Source organism: Trypanosoma brucei, chromosome 11 (genome assembly GCF_000210295.1).
Source record: "Trypanosoma brucei gambiense DAL972 chromosome 11, complete sequence".
NCBI classification, from domain to species: domain Eukaryota; phylum Euglenozoa; class Kinetoplastea; order Trypanosomatida; family Trypanosomatidae; genus Trypanosoma; species Trypanosoma brucei.
In genome coordinates this window covers 742,246-758,621 of record NC_026744.1, presented here as the reverse complement: position 1 = coordinate 758,621, position 16,376 = coordinate 742,246, and the positions used below count along the sequence as shown (strand labels likewise).

At 45.0% G+C, this 16,376-nt stretch overlaps 9 protein-coding genes across 9 annotated transcripts; 7 read left to right on the top strand and 2 right to left on the bottom strand.

Moving 5' to 3' along the window:
- Positions 1–49: 49 nt before the first annotated feature.
- On the top strand, positions 50–481 carry TbgDal_XI2970 (hypothetical protein, unlikely; the record flags this gene model as incomplete). The annotated part of the gene is made up of 1 exon (XM_011781142.1): positions 50–481. One exon carries the CDS (start codon positions 50–52, stop codon positions 479–481), a length of 432 nt encoding a protein of 143 aa, XP_011779444.1.
- A 333-nt stretch (positions 482–814) lies between these two features.
- On the bottom strand, positions 815–1,426 carry TbgDal_XI2960 (hypothetical protein, unlikely; the record flags this gene model as incomplete). Its single annotated transcript, XM_011781141.1, has 1 exon — positions 815–1,426. One exon carries the CDS (start codon positions 1,424–1,426, stop codon positions 815–817), a length of 612 nt encoding a protein of 203 aa, XP_011779443.1.
- A 1,653-nt stretch (positions 1,427–3,079) lies between these two features.
- TbgDal_XI2950 (hypothetical protein, conserved) lies at positions 3,080–5,296 on the top strand (the record flags this gene model as incomplete). The annotated part of the gene is made up of 1 exon (XM_011781140.1): positions 3,080–5,296. The coding sequence occupies one exon, from the start codon at positions 3,080–3,082 to the stop codon at positions 5,294–5,296; it is 2,217 nt and encodes a 738-aa protein (XP_011779442.1).
- Positions 5,297–5,973: 677 nt separating this feature from the next.
- Positions 5,974–7,611, top strand: TbgDal_XI2940 (hypothetical protein, conserved; the record flags this gene model as incomplete). Its single annotated transcript, XM_011781139.1, has 1 exon — positions 5,974–7,611. One exon carries the CDS (start codon positions 5,974–5,976, stop codon positions 7,609–7,611), a length of 1,638 nt encoding a protein of 545 aa, XP_011779441.1.
- Positions 7,612–7,944: 333 nt separating this feature from the next.
- TbgDal_XI2930 (hypothetical protein, unlikely) lies at positions 7,945–8,313 on the bottom strand (the record flags this gene model as incomplete). The annotated part of the gene is made up of 1 exon (XM_011781138.1): positions 7,945–8,313. One exon carries the CDS (start codon positions 8,311–8,313, stop codon positions 7,945–7,947), a length of 369 nt encoding a protein of 122 aa, XP_011779440.1.
- Positions 8,314–9,052: 739 nt separating this feature from the next.
- Positions 9,053–10,552, top strand: TbgDal_XI2920 (Golgi reassembly stacking protein (GRASP homologue), putative; the record flags this gene model as incomplete). Its single annotated transcript, XM_011781137.1, has 1 exon — positions 9,053–10,552. The coding sequence occupies one exon, from the start codon at positions 9,053–9,055 to the stop codon at positions 10,550–10,552; it is 1,500 nt and encodes a 499-aa protein (XP_011779439.1).
- Positions 10,553–10,581: 29 nt separating this feature from the next.
- TbgDal_XI2910 (hypothetical protein, unlikely) lies at positions 10,582–11,031 on the top strand (the record flags this gene model as incomplete). Its single annotated transcript, XM_011781136.1, has 1 exon — positions 10,582–11,031. One exon carries the CDS (start codon positions 10,582–10,584, stop codon positions 11,029–11,031), a length of 450 nt encoding a protein of 149 aa, XP_011779438.1.
- Positions 11,032–11,295: 264 nt separating this feature from the next.
- Positions 11,296–13,557, top strand: TbgDal_XI2900 (TNFR-associated protein 1; the record flags this gene model as incomplete). The annotated part of the gene is made up of 1 exon (XM_011781135.1): positions 11,296–13,557. One exon carries the CDS (start codon positions 11,296–11,298, stop codon positions 13,555–13,557), a length of 2,262 nt encoding a protein of 753 aa, XP_011779437.1.
- Positions 13,558–14,637: 1,080 nt separating this feature from the next.
- Positions 14,638–16,107, top strand: TbgDal_XI2890 (GTP-binding protein, putative; the record flags this gene model as incomplete). The annotated part of the gene is made up of 1 exon (XM_011781134.1): positions 14,638–16,107. One exon carries the CDS (start codon positions 14,638–14,640, stop codon positions 16,105–16,107), a length of 1,470 nt encoding a protein of 489 aa, XP_011779436.1.
- Positions 16,108–16,376: the final 269 nt, after the last annotated feature.

The following is a 16,376-nucleotide window of genomic DNA, read 5'->3' as shown; positions in this document are numbered from 1 at the left end:
TGATGCCTCCTTTCATATACAATCAGCAGTGTACACGGTGACGTGATGTATGTTTGTCACTTTTATTCTTGTTTCTGTCATCGCTTTGTCCCATACGGGTGTTTTTTTCTGTTTTTTTTTATTTGTGGGGTCGTATGATTCGCGCTTCTTCCTCCTTTTTCTTTCCTCCATTAAACTCCTTTTCCTCCATTGTTTCTTTTTTTCTGTTTCAGGTTTCTTCTTTTTTGTGAGAAGGCCTCGGTTATTTTCGTTGCTTGACGTTTTTACTCTCTTTCATCCTAGTTTTGTATTTTCCCCCTTTTCCATCAATTCTTCACGCGTTTGGTTTCGCTACGGAGTCCCGCGATCACATATATTTATATATATTGATGTGCACTCCCTTTCTCCTTCTGGTCTCTTCGTACAAAAAGAAAAAAAAGGAAACTTTTCCTTCTTTTTTGGTCCTCTTTCGTTTTTGTGTTATATTTACCTTTTCCTTTAATGCGGTTATGGTTGTGTTTCTTTTTCATTCGCACTTATTTTTCTCTTCATGCCGCACCACCTGCAACTTGATTACCGCTTTTCCCCATGTCGTTTGGGTTTTCTTTTCTTTTCTTTTGTTTTTTTTTATTTATTTGTTCGTTTTTTATTTATTTCTCGGTATAAGCATCTTCCTATCGGTGACTTCCCACATGCATTTAGCTCATGTGCTCCGCTAATATAATATATATATATTGTGTGTGTGCGTGTGTTATGCTTCTACTAAAGGAAACATAACTGCTAGGCTTTATATAACGGAAATAACACACACATCAAAGAAAAAAAAATAACATGATTAAATAAATAAATTAAATCGGGGGAAAAGTGGCAGGTTGGTGAGGTGGGGGATTTTAAAAAAAAATATGAGATCAAATTTTCGTGATGGGAGAAGGAAGTCGGGTGAAAGGTCAACCAAATGGAAGTGGATGTTACAAACAACAAAAACAATAACTTTAAGAAACCAAAAAAAAAAGAAAAAAGGGGACAAAATTAAAAGATAGTGGAAGGAGGGAGCTTTGATGGCACAGCGAAATATGTCGAAACCAATAAATGAACTTTGTGTAAACGAGATCAAAGATTTGACGGTGAGTTGTTTCGTATGCGTATGTGTAAAGTGAAACGATGAAAAAAAAAAAGAAAGGAAAAGGCAAAAAAAAAGGAGGAAGAAAGCAAAACACAGAAAAAAACAAAGGAAGGAGGAAACAGAGAAGGCAGCGGAGATGCGAAGGATAAAAATAATTATTATATATATACATACGGTAACTGTCAAAATCAATTGAAAAAAAGTGTTCAAATGGATCAAAATAAGATGAAGATTTAAACGTACGGGGAGAAGAAAAAAGAAAAAAAAGGTACGAAAGATAAGACACACATATATTTCGAACGTCATGTGTATACATTTATGCATGTATACATATATTTGATGATTTTATGTATTATGCGTTTGTAAGCGTGGCGTATCCGCGTCATATGGGGAAGGGAAGTGAGAGGGGAAAAAAAACGAGCATAAAATAATAATTAAAGAAAAGAGTGAAAGACAGTAGTGACGGTGTAAATAAAGAATTTGAATGAAATTAGGAAAAATATGCAGCTGTAAGTAAAGGAAATGATGATAATGATGATGACTAGTGGAAGTGTACATGTATATAATACATATATATATATATATATATATATGTGTGTGTTCTTCTTGCCATTTGAAGTTTTACGAGTTGTCTTTCTTATTACTGCTATTGTCACTACTTGTTTATTTTATTTGCTTGTTTTTTTTTTCGTATATTCGTTTCTACTCCATCACTCGCTGTCGCTCCATTTTTTTTTTCAAATGAATTTTGTTCTTATTTCTGCTTTTTCTTTAATTTATTTCCCCCTCCATAATCCTCCTTCATTCCCTCGCCTTTCGTTTCTTTTTCTTCCTCTATTTCTTTCGGTACGCTAAAATGCTTTAGATTATTTATTATTTGTATTTCCTCCTGGTTTTACTTCTATTTTATTTGTTTTTTTTTATACACTGCTTTGTTTTTAGTGTTGCTCCTCGTCTTTTTTTGTTTTTTTGTTTTGTTCGGAGGGAGTGAAAAGAGGGAATAAAAAAAGAGGAGAAAATAGCTCAAATAATGTTTAATAATAATTCTTTTTTAAAAAAAAGAGGAGCGAAGAAAGAAACATTTAAGTTTTCTTTAGTTTTTTTTTAAAAAAAGAAGAGCAAAATAAATAGATAAAAAGAAAAAAACGGCTACGTTCTTCTTCAAAATTGTGAGGAAGTGTGGGCGTGGCTATAATTTTTTTTTTTACTTCTATTTGGTCGTTTTGTTTCTTTATTGTTCTGTTCGCCCACCTAAAGAAAAATAAAACAAAATGCAGATTGAGAGACCGTATATAGAAGGTAAATGAGGTTTACCTCCTGAAAATACTTTACCTTTCCTCCCCGTTCCATTTTGTTTTTGTTTTTCATATTGTTTTGTTTGATACCATTATTATTTTTCCATTATATAAACAGAAGAAAGAAAAAATATATATATATATCTTTTCCAGCTGATGGAGTGATTGAGTGGGAAAGGGTAAAATAATAGTCTTTTTTTTTTACCGCAGAATCACAACAGTTTTGTTTTCTTACTTATTTATAATGATCATAATTATTATCATGATTAATATATTTATTAGTATCATAATTTTTTAATTTTTTTTTTTTACAAATGAAAATACTGAAAAGTAATTAAAAAACCGCATATTGTTTTGTTTTTCGGGGTTGCTACCGAGTCATGGAAGTGGCATATGGTTCCACATGTCACATGATTGTCCAATGTATGTGTAGTTTCCCCCTTCTTTTTCTCTTTTCTTTTTCTTTTTATTTTTACACAGTTTTCAGCGTTTTCTTTTTTACGCAACGGTAACCTTGTGCCATCTCTGTTTGTTACTGTTTCTCGGGTTGCTTGTTTGTGCCTTCATATGCCCTTCCCTCCCTTCCTTCTTTTCTTTCAGCGTGCGTATGTATGTGTGTGTGTGTGTTTGGGGGGGGGAGGGGGAAAGGCGTATGAGCACGTAACCCAATTGAGTTTGTTTTATGAACTTGCTCTATTTTTTTTTTTTTGTAACCTTTACTTCTCTTTTTTTTTTTTCTCTCTGTCTTTCTCTCTCTCTCTCTATCTATCTATTTTTCAGTTCTTCCTCCGTTTCGTGCGATATGTTCTGCGATGATGGTTCCCAACTGGGATGGAGTTTTACAGTAACTGATCTACTGGCGAGGAAACGGCGCAACTTCCCCTCTTCATTTGCCACGGCACTGGCAAGTCGCTCTCGGGAGGCATTACTGCACATTAGTCGAAATCCCACCGTAACGAAACTGCTAACTGAACGACCGGGAATTCTCAGTGAATTGGAGGCACCCGCCAAACAGTTACGTTCACTGGAAGATTTGGTGTTACTTTTGCGTGAGCTCAACACATCACCAGTGGGGGACCGGCTGCGATTTCTAAATGGAGCGTCACCAACGCTCGTGGAGGTTTTTGGTGAAGAGAATGTTAAGGACCCTCAAGCTATTGCGGAAGGGGAACTTATCGCTTGGCTGCAACTCAGTGTGTGGGTTCGCTACTGTACAGTTATTGTCATGCAAAGACTTGTTGCTCTTCATGAGTGCATTTTTGCATATGCACAGTACTGGGTCTGGGCAGAGAAACACTCGGCACGGGCTTCTTTTCACTTATCACTTAGTGGTTGGCAGTGGCTGCGGCAACAGTGTTATGGTATATTGTACACAGGTTGGGGGAGATATATGCTACAGATAGCTTTGATGGCGAATACACATGGAGCTTTTTTGCATCGGATGATGCGTAGTGTTGTGTGCGGTATTGGAACGCTACATAACATACTCGATCGTGCGAATTCATCCATTGCCACTGTGGGGAATGATGATTCGTGGTTTCCTGTGTTAACTGACGCACAACACGAAGAGGCGCGGCAACGTGTGCTGTCACGGGTACGAACCGCAGTGACAAGGGCAGTGTGGCAACTAAAAGGTTCGCTGCACGTTTTGGTTCCACCCGAAGACGTATCTGGTGGATCTGCGAGGGATCCACAATCATTTCCGGAAGGTGGTGCGACTTCACTGCATGAAGTACTTAATTTGTTTTATGTGACAGCGTATTCACTACAACTAAATGTTTCGAAGCTGGAGGAGGGAGCTGATAAGGGACACATGCCGCCTCGAGGGCGAAGGTGGCGCCCAGTTGCTTTCTTCATTTTTGTTGTTATTCCCTCGGTAGCGTGGCTTGCTGCCGGTGGCGCTCGTAAACTTCTACAGGTGTGCTCATCGGCACGAACAACACTCCGATGGATGGTGTCAAATTACGTCGTGTGGCCGCTGCAGGAAGTTCGTAGGAGTTTGTTAGGCAGTCGCCCAGGCGTGTTGGAGAGGCGCCGCGCACTTGAGGAAGAAATGAAGTCGGTAGCCAATATCATAAGCGACTACTGTAAAGATTGCTCACCAGACATGAGCGACGCCAATCGCCTTGAACAATTACATCGCGATACACTCCAGAGCCTTCGCATGGGTGTCATGACTGATGATGAGGGGTACCTAACGATTAATCGGGACTTTGAGTCGGCCATCAAACGACCTATCCGCAGTGTTCTATTCGGAAACCTTCCGCGTCTTATTCTTGTTCAACTAGCCTGCAAGCAGCTTGAAGTAAACCGCGTTATAAACGTAACAGGCGAAATACTCGAGGAAAATGACCTTAACTTCAGAGTGATGGCAATGATTCCCGTCATCACATTCCTCGGTGGCATACTGCAACTGTCACTTCAGAACAGGCGGGTGAAGCGCAGGCCAGTGATTTTGCACCTGAAACTTTGTTGGTGGGCCGTCCACCATCTCGTTACATTCCCTGAAATGGGCGAGACTTCAGGGGCCAACTGCGAGCACCCCCACCACAATCATCGCGACCACTACGTCAAAGACGTGCAGCTGAAACTCCCTGAATTTCGGAGCGATGAGAGTCCGGTCTCAACCAACTTGGAGGAAGTTTCTTTAGTCAATCCTTCCCGTTACTATCACAGTACATATTTGAGTGATTATGATCAAGGCATGCTCCTCCTACTGACGCATCACATGCGACGTATTGCTATGGAATATTACCCACGGTGCCATCACCTAAAACAATACTTGGAGGATCTTGACCGTCTCGAGAGCGTATGGTCCACAAGACAACAGCGACTCTCAACCCTTGACCGCATGTGGCATGCATTTCACTTTTTGAGTCAGCATGCATTGGCTGGGTAATGTGAAGGTGACTGTGGTGGGAATTGCTAGGTGGAAATTAACATAAATATGGGGAAGAATGCAGTTAACCAACTGTACTGGAAAGACAGCTGATGGCAGTACTAGTGAAGCATACGATACGCGAAGTAAAATTATACCGGGAACAAGTAGTGATTTCTCGGCAACCTGTGTAGGTTGTGCTGTTGATATCGTTAATGTCTTATTAGTTTTTTTTTTTAAACATATCGCCACTGCCTTGTACGTTACAGCGTGCAACCCTCTAGGAGGGGGAAGGGACGGTGATTAATTCTTTACTTTCCTGTTGTAAAGGGTTCCTGGTGGAGAGGAGTCTCGGATAACTTATCTTGTTAATTTGTTTACTATCACTCCCTCCGTTCCTCTTACTGTCATTATTACTGTCGTTAATTCACAATCGCTTCCGCATAATCTCTTCCTTATAACTCACCTGCGCCCTTCTATCACATTCACTACACTTTTTTCCTACCACGTGTCTCAGTCTGCAAATCTGAGTGCATAAGAGAAAGGGGAAGTGCCATCAATTAGTTAGTTTCATTGTTATTATTATTATTATTTTGAAGCTGTATTTAAAAAAAAAAGAAAAGAAGACAAGGCAGTGAAGCGAAAGTAGCAAAGGATAACGAAGGGTTAAAGAATTTAACCTTTAGACATCGAAAGATATGGTGAACCGGAAGGCAAAGAAGTCTTCACCCGCCCGTTCATCCACCGCCGCAGGAGCTGCGGCTGCGGCGGCTCGTGTTGCGAAAGCTGAAACCCAGCGGGCACAACTGCTGGAATGGTTGGATGCAAATGATCCGTTGTATGACCGCTCGGGTGCCCCGCCTCTTACGATCAGCGAGGTGCTGTCGACAAAACTGGCCCACAAAACTTTTACGAAAGCCGATGTGGGCGAGCGGCCGTATGACTGGTCGAAACTGCGTGCTGTACTGGAAGCGAGGACGGCAAGCAGCCCACGTTGGTTCATGCAAATTCGTGAAGAGGACCTCCTTGTTGAAGGTGGGCTCGACGGCGTAACGGTCGACTGCGTGGTTATTGCAGAAGCCAGTCAACCAACATTGGCACCGGCGCACTACATCGTGAAGCAGCACCTGCCTTTCAGTGATTTGGAAGATAATGCACCAGAGCGCATTTTGCCTATAGAAGGACAAAATATGTACTGGAAGCGCGTAGTGAGAGATGACGGTGCAAACATTAACACATTCTTGTTACAGAAGAGAGATCCCGCCTCAAGTGCACAGTTTGGTTTCAGCGGTGCCACTGCTTCGTCGGGGGAAAGCTCCAAAGCCCCCGTCGCCACTGGTGGATTTGACTTTGGTTTCGGCAACGCACAGGCATCAAGTAATGGTAACAGCGGGGCCAATGTAACCGGTAGCGGTGGTGTGACGATTGCTTTTGGTTTTGGTACGGCAGTACCAACAGCTAATAGCAGTTCATCCACCACTGTGGCACCCGCTAGCGGGTTCAACTTTGGATTCGGTGCGGCACCCGTGGTGGACAGCAATAATGCTGTCAGTGGAAATGGTAGTAATAGCAGCAATAATGTCTTTGGTTTTGGATCTGCCGTTAACAACAACAAAAACGCTAGTAATAGTACTGGTAGTGGCCATAGTCAACAAGGTCGGGATTTCGAGCAGGTAGTTTCGCCACTTAAGGCAAATGAAGTGCTTTTCGCGCTGTGGTCGACAAAGCGTTTGATGGAGATGTCGAAATCTCTCAAGTCTGGAAGCCGTGTCGTTCGTGAAGGTTTCAAGCCAAACCCCGGCGCTTCACCCATCAAACTTGTCATACAAAATGATCTCAAAGATGATATCGCGCAAACTGTAAGGCAATTGGTTCTCAACAGGCTCTTTGCAAAGCGGTCTTCAAAGGTGAAAGCTGTGGACCATTGGATTGATGCGTGCCCTGTATACGAGGATCACCTCGCTGCCGCCATGCAGAAGTTCCGTGAGAACTATGTGAAGGAAGTCGCCGAGTCCTCCGATGAATTTCACGACTTGTACAAGGAATATCATGAGCCAATGGAAGCAGAACTCAGACGTATTGTTGAGGGACGGAAGGCAGTGATAACTCGTGAGCTGAAACAAGCTGGAGACATCATGCAACTAATCAAGGAGAAAAAGATAGCTGAAAAGCAGACTTTTCGGTTGCTGAAGTACTACGCGGCAAACGATGTTATGAAATTCCGACCGTTTGGAAAGGTTAGTGGAATATCTGAAATGGGAGAGTCAGCGGACGTTTGTGAACCGCCAGCGCCCGTCATTGTGAACCCCTTCATGACGATGCAATCAAAGCCCTAATGAGTACAATATTCCGGGAGGTAGGGAGATTTGTTTACCCCATTATTATTTCATTATTGCTACTTATTCTCTCCCCTTGCATTCACAAGCGCATTGTGCACATGAAGGATAAATCAAGGGAGTTTACTGAGGTTGTAGGACGCAAATAAGCACGTACACCTGCTTTTGTTTGTCTATCGATTTATTCCCTCCAGTAGGTGGTGGTAATAAACATGAACCTTTCCTCCTTTTTGTTGGGTTATATGTGACTTTCTACATTTATAATGAATAAAGGTGTGCGCTATGTTCCGTACTCATCCTAGTGAAGGTATTTTTTTTTTTGTTTTAGACTGGCTACTCAGGAGAGAGCTCAGTGGAAAGAAAATCCAGAACCAAAAAAAATAAAAAAGAAAACGAAGGAAGTAAGAAATTAAAAACATGTGCGCCAAAGTTCTGACAGCAGAGAAACCGATTAAAGGAATCACAAAAAAAGAAAGAAAAAACGATAACAAAAATGCATAAAAGAGGGATCAGGCGAGTAATTGAAGGAGAGCGAGCGGAGGAATGGCAGACATGTAACGAAAACAGAAAAAAAAAAGCAAAGAAGACTGAGAAACAGTTAGTACCATTACTAAACCATACAGTGAAGAAAGTTGAAGGTAGCGTATTATGTGTATGGGCATTAAATAAGTTTCGTGAAGGGGATCCATAAAAAGGGAACATGTAACAATGCTTTGCAGTTTCTTGAAGTGTGACTATAACAGTATGCAACCCAACGCTAAGCTTTGTGAATACATTTTCTTTGTTTTACCACCAGCACCGGTTTAATTGATGGGATGAATTGTGTGTGGGTGTGGAGTGCGTCCTGTGCGCAATATATGCAACCTCCCTTTTTTGTGCGTTTTGCGCGTGTTGTTTTCGCAGTAAGATACAGAAGCGAGTGCTGGTGGAATTTATTCCATGAATGCATGTAACGGCGGAGACCGCTGGTGGTGGTGGGAATTAAGTGGCGAAGAGGAGGGGAGATCGATGGAGCCGTGATAGCGGAGGCAACAAAAAAAAAAGACTTGTCATCAGTTTCACAGTTTCATTATTATTAGTTTTTTCTTCTTTAAAAAGTGCTATGTGACAAACGGATTGCAACCCTTCGTACCTCGCTATTGTTTTCTATATTACCTCGACTCTATTCGGTTAAAGCCCCTTTGAGGTCATTAACTCTCAAAAGAAAAAGGGAATGCTGTACTGCTTCGATTTTCTTGGAGAGCTGCGATGCTATCCTCTTTAAACTATTGATGTTCTTACGAGGTGGGCTTCAATTCCTTTGAGCTCAATCCATTTACATATATGTGCACTGACTGTTTTTATGCATAAATATATAAATGTATATTTACATTCATGTTTTAACTTTCTGTTTCTCTCCCTCTTTTTATATGGTGTTTCAACACCACAACAGACGCAGTAAATGGGACAGGGGAAAAGCGACGCCAAGCGACCGTTGAAAGACATCGAAGGTTTGCAAATCGTTCGTGTGTTGCCGTACAGCCCCTCCCACTCCGCAGGACTAATCCCTTTCTTCGACATCATCACTGCCGTTGATGGGAAACAGATGGAAGTAGATGGTGAGTCGGTAGAAAAATTCAAGTATTACGTAGCCGGACGAAGGGATGAAACCATAACTTTAACCGTCTACAACTTGTACATACACAACTACCGCGATGTGCACTGTGTCGCAAGCAGTACATGGGGAGGTGGTGGGTTATTAGGCTGCAGCGTCGAGTGGTGTCAAGCAGAGAAGTGCGTGGAGCGCTGCTGGCATGTTGTTGACGTAATCCCCGGGAGTCCGGTGGCTAAATGTGGAGAAATTAAGGAAGGACGCGACTATATAATAGGAATTCAGAAGGCAGATGAACTCGTCACTGCGCTCATAAAAGACGAAGATGATCTGTATACAAGGGTGGAGCTTTGGCGTACCGCTCAGTCTGCGGCACTCCGGCGGTTACAACGTAATTCTTTTGTACCTACTGGCGCCTCACGGGAAGATAGAGGGTTACAAACGGCTGGGCAGTTACTCCTTCTTGTGTACGACTCGGTGAACATTGAGGTGAAGGAGGTGTTGGTAGATTTCGGGAACGATATATATGCTCCTTTAGGAATGAACCTTGCTACAGGTCTGCTGCACCTCATTCCCAGCCCACCTAAAAGTTTGGCTGATAACGGACGAGTAACTGGAACCGTAGGCATTTCTGCAACAAGCGCGGGGGATGACAGCAGCTGTTCCGTCAACAGCAGTAGCAACCTTCCGACGGTGACCGCATTTGTGCTGGCAACAGGAGGGGTGTTGCGCATAGGGAAAACAGCTCCGACCGTATTGGCACTCCCAAAACCGGGAGCCACCGGATCTCCGAACGGACCACCACCACCATTCACATCACCAGTTGTTACCGAAATGCAAGCTCCGCAGATGCTGCCTGAATTCCCGTCGCGGGTTCACGTACCGCCGCAAAAATATCACGCAGCGGCTAACAGTACCGCTTTCCCTAAGGAGATTGAGGGGGTTCATGAACAGCCTCCCACACCACTCTTTCCCATGGAAGGAATTCCCAACGGGCTCCATGCCCCCCTTCCCAACCCAGCCGGTTTGTTTATGAACACCGTCTCACCACGCAAATGGCAGGAAGATGTGGCAGCGGTCGCGACAATACCTGCAGCGGAGGGAAACCCATCATGTGCAACAACTTCAAATGATCCTCCGGTGCCTTCCTATTCGGCTCAGCAACATACACAACAACAGTTTGGACTACCCTTCAGTCAAGCAAGTTATCAGCAGCAACCACCACCACAAATCATTAGACAGTCACTACTTCCTGACGTTACGAATATGGTTGATGAGCAACTGCCGGTTTCTAGAGTGCCACCGCCTCTGGCCTTCCCCATCATAAAGCCAGCCACACCATCTCGCTAAAAGAGGAGTCCTAATGAGACGAGCGTTAGATGGTGTTGTTTCTTTGTGCTGCTATAGTCACCGAAGATGGGAAATATGCGGCAATACGAAAAGAGTGGATGAGGGGAGAGATAAGAAACAAAATGAAGGAAAAAGTACATGTAGTAACCTTGGGCAATGCTGCTTACACGCCTTCGTTACCTCTGAAAAGGGAGTTAACTTTGTGCGTATTTGGGGCCTCCGCTGCCATCACTATTACCGGTTCGTTTTGCCGCTGCTTGCACCCCGTGGTCAGAAATTTTTTTCTGTTTTACTCTATTCGATGTTTCCCCTTCACTGATGCTGTTAAAAGTATTAATGCCGCCAAAGAATGGAAATTCTTTTCTCATTTGCTCTGCATTGTTTGGTTCGACCCTGGGCTGCGATTTTCTGACTTCGCATCACTTTTACCGGTCTCTTTGCTTCGTTTACGTGTTCTTTCCTTAAACTTGTTTGAATGACATCATGATCACTGAAGGTGCCCATACTTACTTCGGGTAGTTGAAAGTAACAAAAAACAGCAGGTAAGAAACAATAAAACGAGCTAATCAACCCGGAAAACAGTAAAAGCAGGGGAGAAAGTGATATCACATATTAACAGTTAAAGTGCGTTACTCTGCTTCTGATCGTTAGAGTTCACCCAATAGTTGAAAAAAAAAAGGTATACGACAGTAACGAGGTAAGGCATAAAAAGGAAGAAGACTCGCAACCCGGTAAAGAGAACGATGATGCGTCGTGTTTGTCAGAGGGTAAACCGACAAGCTCTAACGTCTACCGTTGTGGCTCGCTGTACCGCGACTACCGCTTCGGTGTCTCTAAGAGGAATTTGCCCGCCCGTTTCAACCGATGGTAACCGAAATGTCGGTATTGGACCAATGCAAGGCTCAGTACGTTTCTGCTCCACACAGGCGGGCGAGAAGGTGCCCGAAGCAGCTGACAATGCCGATGAAGATATTGTTATTGACCCTGTACCTGATCTAAAGGGCAATGCAGGGGAAAGTGTCGATGAAGGCAGCGCTGGTGGGGTAAAAGCAAACGAGGACAGCGAGAAAGTTGTCGGCAGTGCGGAAGAGATGGGCTTCAAAACAGAAACCCGTCAGCTTCTGGACATTGTTGCTTGCAGTTTGTACACGGAGAAGGAGGTGTTCATACGTGAACTCGTATCGAATGCAAGCGATGCTCTGGAGAAGCGCCACCTGATGGAGTTGAGCAAACCGGAAGAGTACCCACGCGAGGAAGGTGATGAGGCTCCCATTATTTCCATCACATGCAATCAAAGCAAGAGCCGATTCGTCATACGTGACACTGGCATTGGTATGACTCGGGAGGAACTAGCGGAGAACCTTGGTACCATTGCTGGGTCGGGCTCAAAGGCATTTGTTCGTGAGTTGCAGAGTCAAGGCGAGAGCAGCAGTGGTGCGGCCGAAAAGATCATTGGTCAGTTTGGCGTTGGTTTCTACGCTGCCTTCATGGTGGCTCGAAATGTCAAGGTGTACAGCCGGAGCGTGAAGAAGGGGAGCAAGGGTTACGTGTGGGAGTCAGATGGTACAGGAACATTTAAGATTGCGGAGTGCGAGGGTGTTGACAAGGGAACGAAAATTGTCCTCGATGTGAAGGACACGGAGCTCTCCTTTTGTACACCGCAGGTGTGTGAGCGCGTGCTGAAACGGTACAGTAACTTTGTCTCCTACGAAATTACACTCAACGGTGGAAAGGTGAACACAGTGGAGGCACTGTGGATGAAGGATAAGAACTCCGTCACAAATGAGGAGCACATTGATTTCTACAAATTCATCTCCGGTGCGTACGATAGTCCGATGTTCCGCCTGCATTACGCCGTGGACGCTCCACTTTCTATTCGTGCTCTTTTGTACGTCCCTCAGTCTCACACGGAGAAGTACGGTGGTGGCCGTATGGAAAGTGGTGTCAATCTCTACTGCCGCCGAGTGCTTATCCAATCGAAGGCGAAGGGAATTCTGCCCGAGTGGCTCCGCTTCATCAAGGGTGCGGTTGACACAGAGTCTATTCCGCTCAACGTATCACGTGAACATACCCAGGATGGTAGCATGATGCGCCGGCTCTCAACGGTGCTGACCAAGCGCGTTATCCGTTGGATGGAGGAGGAAGCGAAGCAAGACAGGCAAAAGTACGAACGTTTTATAAAGGAGTACGGTCCTTTCCTGAAGGAGGGAGTTTGTACCGACCAGGTTCACAAGATGGAGCTGGCGAAGCTTTTGAGGTTTGAAACAACCAAGTCAGACATCGACTACCCCTACGTGTCACTTGACGAATACCGCGACCGCATGGTGGCAAACCAAACTCACATTTATTACATCAACGCTCCTTCAAAGGAGATGGCGCTCGAATCTCCCTACTACGAACAGTACAAGGAGCACGACCTCGAGGTGCTCGTCTGCACAGAACCTATTGATGACTTTGTTATGCAGCACCTTGACACGTATGCGAAGCATAAACTGCAAAACATTGAGCTGTTTGACGCTTCACTTGACGGTAGCGTCCAAAACAAGCTTAAACTCGAGGGCGATAAAGGGGAAGTGAAGGTTGAGAAACAACTCACTGAGGCGCAGGTGAAAGCTCTCAGTGACTTTATTTCCAAGCGTCTTGTGGGACGCGTTGGCGTCGTCAAATCCACCACACGCCTGCGCGATAGTCCTGCTGTTATTGCTGACCATGAATCAGCTCAGATGCGCAAGATTTACCGTATCACTGGCCAAATGGCTGGTGCCCCACCCAAGTATAACATGCATTTCAACCCAAAGCACACCATCGTGCGTAAGTTGTATACCCTTTCCATTTCACCCAATTCAGAAGAGGTTGAAACTGCCGGGCTTCTGGTTGAGCAGATGTTTGACAACGCCGTTATCGCTGCCGGCTTGCTGGAAGATCCGCGTTCCATCGTTTCGCGCCTGAACACCATCATGACGCGCATGGTGGAAAATGTGGAGGAGCCCACTGCCGATAAGTAGTTGTGCAGAGTAAACATTTTTTCAGGTGGACATGGGGGACCTCTCAGAAGGGATGAACAGGAGCGAAGGGTACATAATGTACGAATGAAGCTTAACGAATAAACGGTATTAGAACGATGAAAGGGCGCCATTCAATTGTTCAAAAAGTTTCTGTGGGGAGGGGAATGAACCAAAAGAAGGAAATGCAAGAAAAGGGACAGGGCGAGCAAGGGGCGAGCGGAACAAACAGTTGAAGTGCTTTACTTTATGCATTTAACTTTACGAGGGGTACGGCGCAACAGGTACGACGGATGCGGGGGATTACTTCCCTCAGCACTCCCAGCTCTTGGAGCCCACACACTCTCTGTTGTGTTATTTTATTATTATTATTATTATCATTATTATTATTATTGTTATTCACTATTATTTGTGTGAGTTCTATTATTAATACCCTTTACTGTGCGTTGCCTAGCTTGCAGTTAGTGCATCGGGCGGGGAGGGGGGTCCGGCCGTTGGTTAACGTGGCAGAAGGCTAGAAGATGGTGAAGCAGGGGGATATGTGGTAGCATAAGCATGTCTACGCTTTTATTTGTTTTATGGTGGCCCTGAATAAAGGAGGGAGGGGAGTTTCAGTAGCCAGTGGCGTTGGATGGCGAGTGAGTGATAAAACTCATGACTGCGCTTCTCTCCCTCTTGACAGTGGTGTCATCTACTTCTTTGTGCTGACGCCTGGCGTATGGCGTTTTAGGCAGCGAACCTTTTTTACTTTTTCACGTTTTTTTTTTTTTGCAGAATGTAGTATTCATACTTACATTCACACTACGATTTAAATAAACAAAAAAAATTTTCTCCACATTTCCTCCTTCAACATCTTTTAGCAGGGCTTCTTACACGGGCCGCTCCCTCCTCAACTAAGTAGCTAAGGACTTCAACTGTTTTTTTTTTCTCTACTGCTTTCGTTTCCCTCAATTTTTTTTATTCGAGGCATCATCGCGGTTACTTTCTTTTTCTTACTTAGCCCTTCCAACTCTGCTTGTGGGTGTATACGTCAGCAGTAGTGAACACCCAGAAGGGAAAGAAAAATATAGAATAATAAAACAGATGGGTGGACAGTCTAAGAAGCATGGTAAAGGTGGTGGTGGTGGTGGTGGTGGTGGTGGTCATGGTCGAAACTGCCACCCACAGCAAAGAAAGAAGTTGACAAAAGACCCTGGCGTACCTGATTTAAAGAAAGTAGCTCAGAATTTGACGCGCACGGCGCGGAATCGTAATCGTAGTCTTTTCAGCATTCCTGCACTTCGTGGGTCAAACAAGATTGCTGCCGCATCCGGTGAGAAGGAGCCCCAGGAGCAAGGAAATGAAGAGGCGCGTGTCGCAGCGGAGCGACGGGCCATGACTTTGCTTGCGGTGCAATGTGCTGAAAAGGTACACCACTATGAGGTTCCTCAGCAGTGGATGGGCGAATCAGAGAACATAAACGATATGGATGACGACGTCGAGAGGCGTGGCGTGGATAGGTCACTACGCCGCTTTTATAAGGAGTTCCAGAAGGTTGTGGAAAACAGTGATGTCCTTCTACAGGTGGTAGATGCACGTGACCCTCTGGGCTGCCGTCTAAATCAACTTGAGCGCACCATTCGCTCTCAGTTCGGTGAAGACAAAAAGAAAATGGTTATGGTGCTCAATAAGGCAGATCTTCTACCATCAAAGGAGACTGTTGACGCCTGGGTCCATTTCTTCGAGGAACACGAGGGGATCATGTGCATACCCTTTGCCGCAACGGCGAAAGGGGCTAGTGGGCACACATATGTGGCGAACATGTTCCGCCGCCTTCGTGCACTAGCTACCAGTGAAGAAACCGGAGCTCGCAAGGCTATTGTGGTGGGGGTTATTGGATACCCCAACGTCGGAAAGAGCTCAGTGATCAATGCCTTGAAGCGCAAACATGTGGTTGGTGTGGGCAACATGCCGGGATTTACCACTGGTAATACGGAGGTGGAGCTGCGCTCGGATATTCGTGTAATGGACTGTCCAGGTGTGGTTGCACCTGGTGAAGACTGCGGTGATGTCGTGCTGCGCAATGCGGTGAAAGTGAGTGATTTGGCCGATCCCTTCACTCCAGTCCAGCGGTTATTGCAACGCTGCGCGCAGGTTACCCTCGATCCCAGTCAACAGCAGCACTCACAATATCTCTCGGCAGGCGTACATCCTTTGGGATTGTTCTACAGCATTGGCTCATTCGATCCTAGTGATGTGATGTCTTTCATCCGTCTTGTCGGGCAACGACGTGGTCGGTTGCTGCAAGGTGGCGTTGTAGACGAGGAGGGAACGGCGCGCATGATACTGCACGACTGGAACGATGGGCGAATTGCATACTACACACTACCTCCAACATCTGATTTGTTTGGCCGCACAACATTAACGGCCGACCCTGGAGAAGGGCTAACAGGATGTGAGGAGTATGGTGAGAGCGGTCCGCAACTAGTGGATGGATTTGCACAGGGTTTGCAGTGGGAGGGGCTACCAACTTTCCATCTTTCGTGGAGTAAGATGAAAAGTGGTGTGCAGTAAGTGAAGAGTGGTCGGGGAAATGACACCTCCACAAAGAGTGACACGGAAACGCGATCCTTCGTCTCTACACTTCTCTTTGATTTCTGTCCTTCTTAACACGCCGTGTCCCACTTCTTCTCTCCTGTAACAGGTGCGCAGGAGTCCCATAGGTGAATGAACGTGGAAGGAGGAAAACGACGTACTAAACCGCTTACCAATCTGACGCGTCTTCCCGTGTTCACTCACACTTTCGCCACCCCCTCCCCCGTATCGCCAAAGTTATAAGTGTA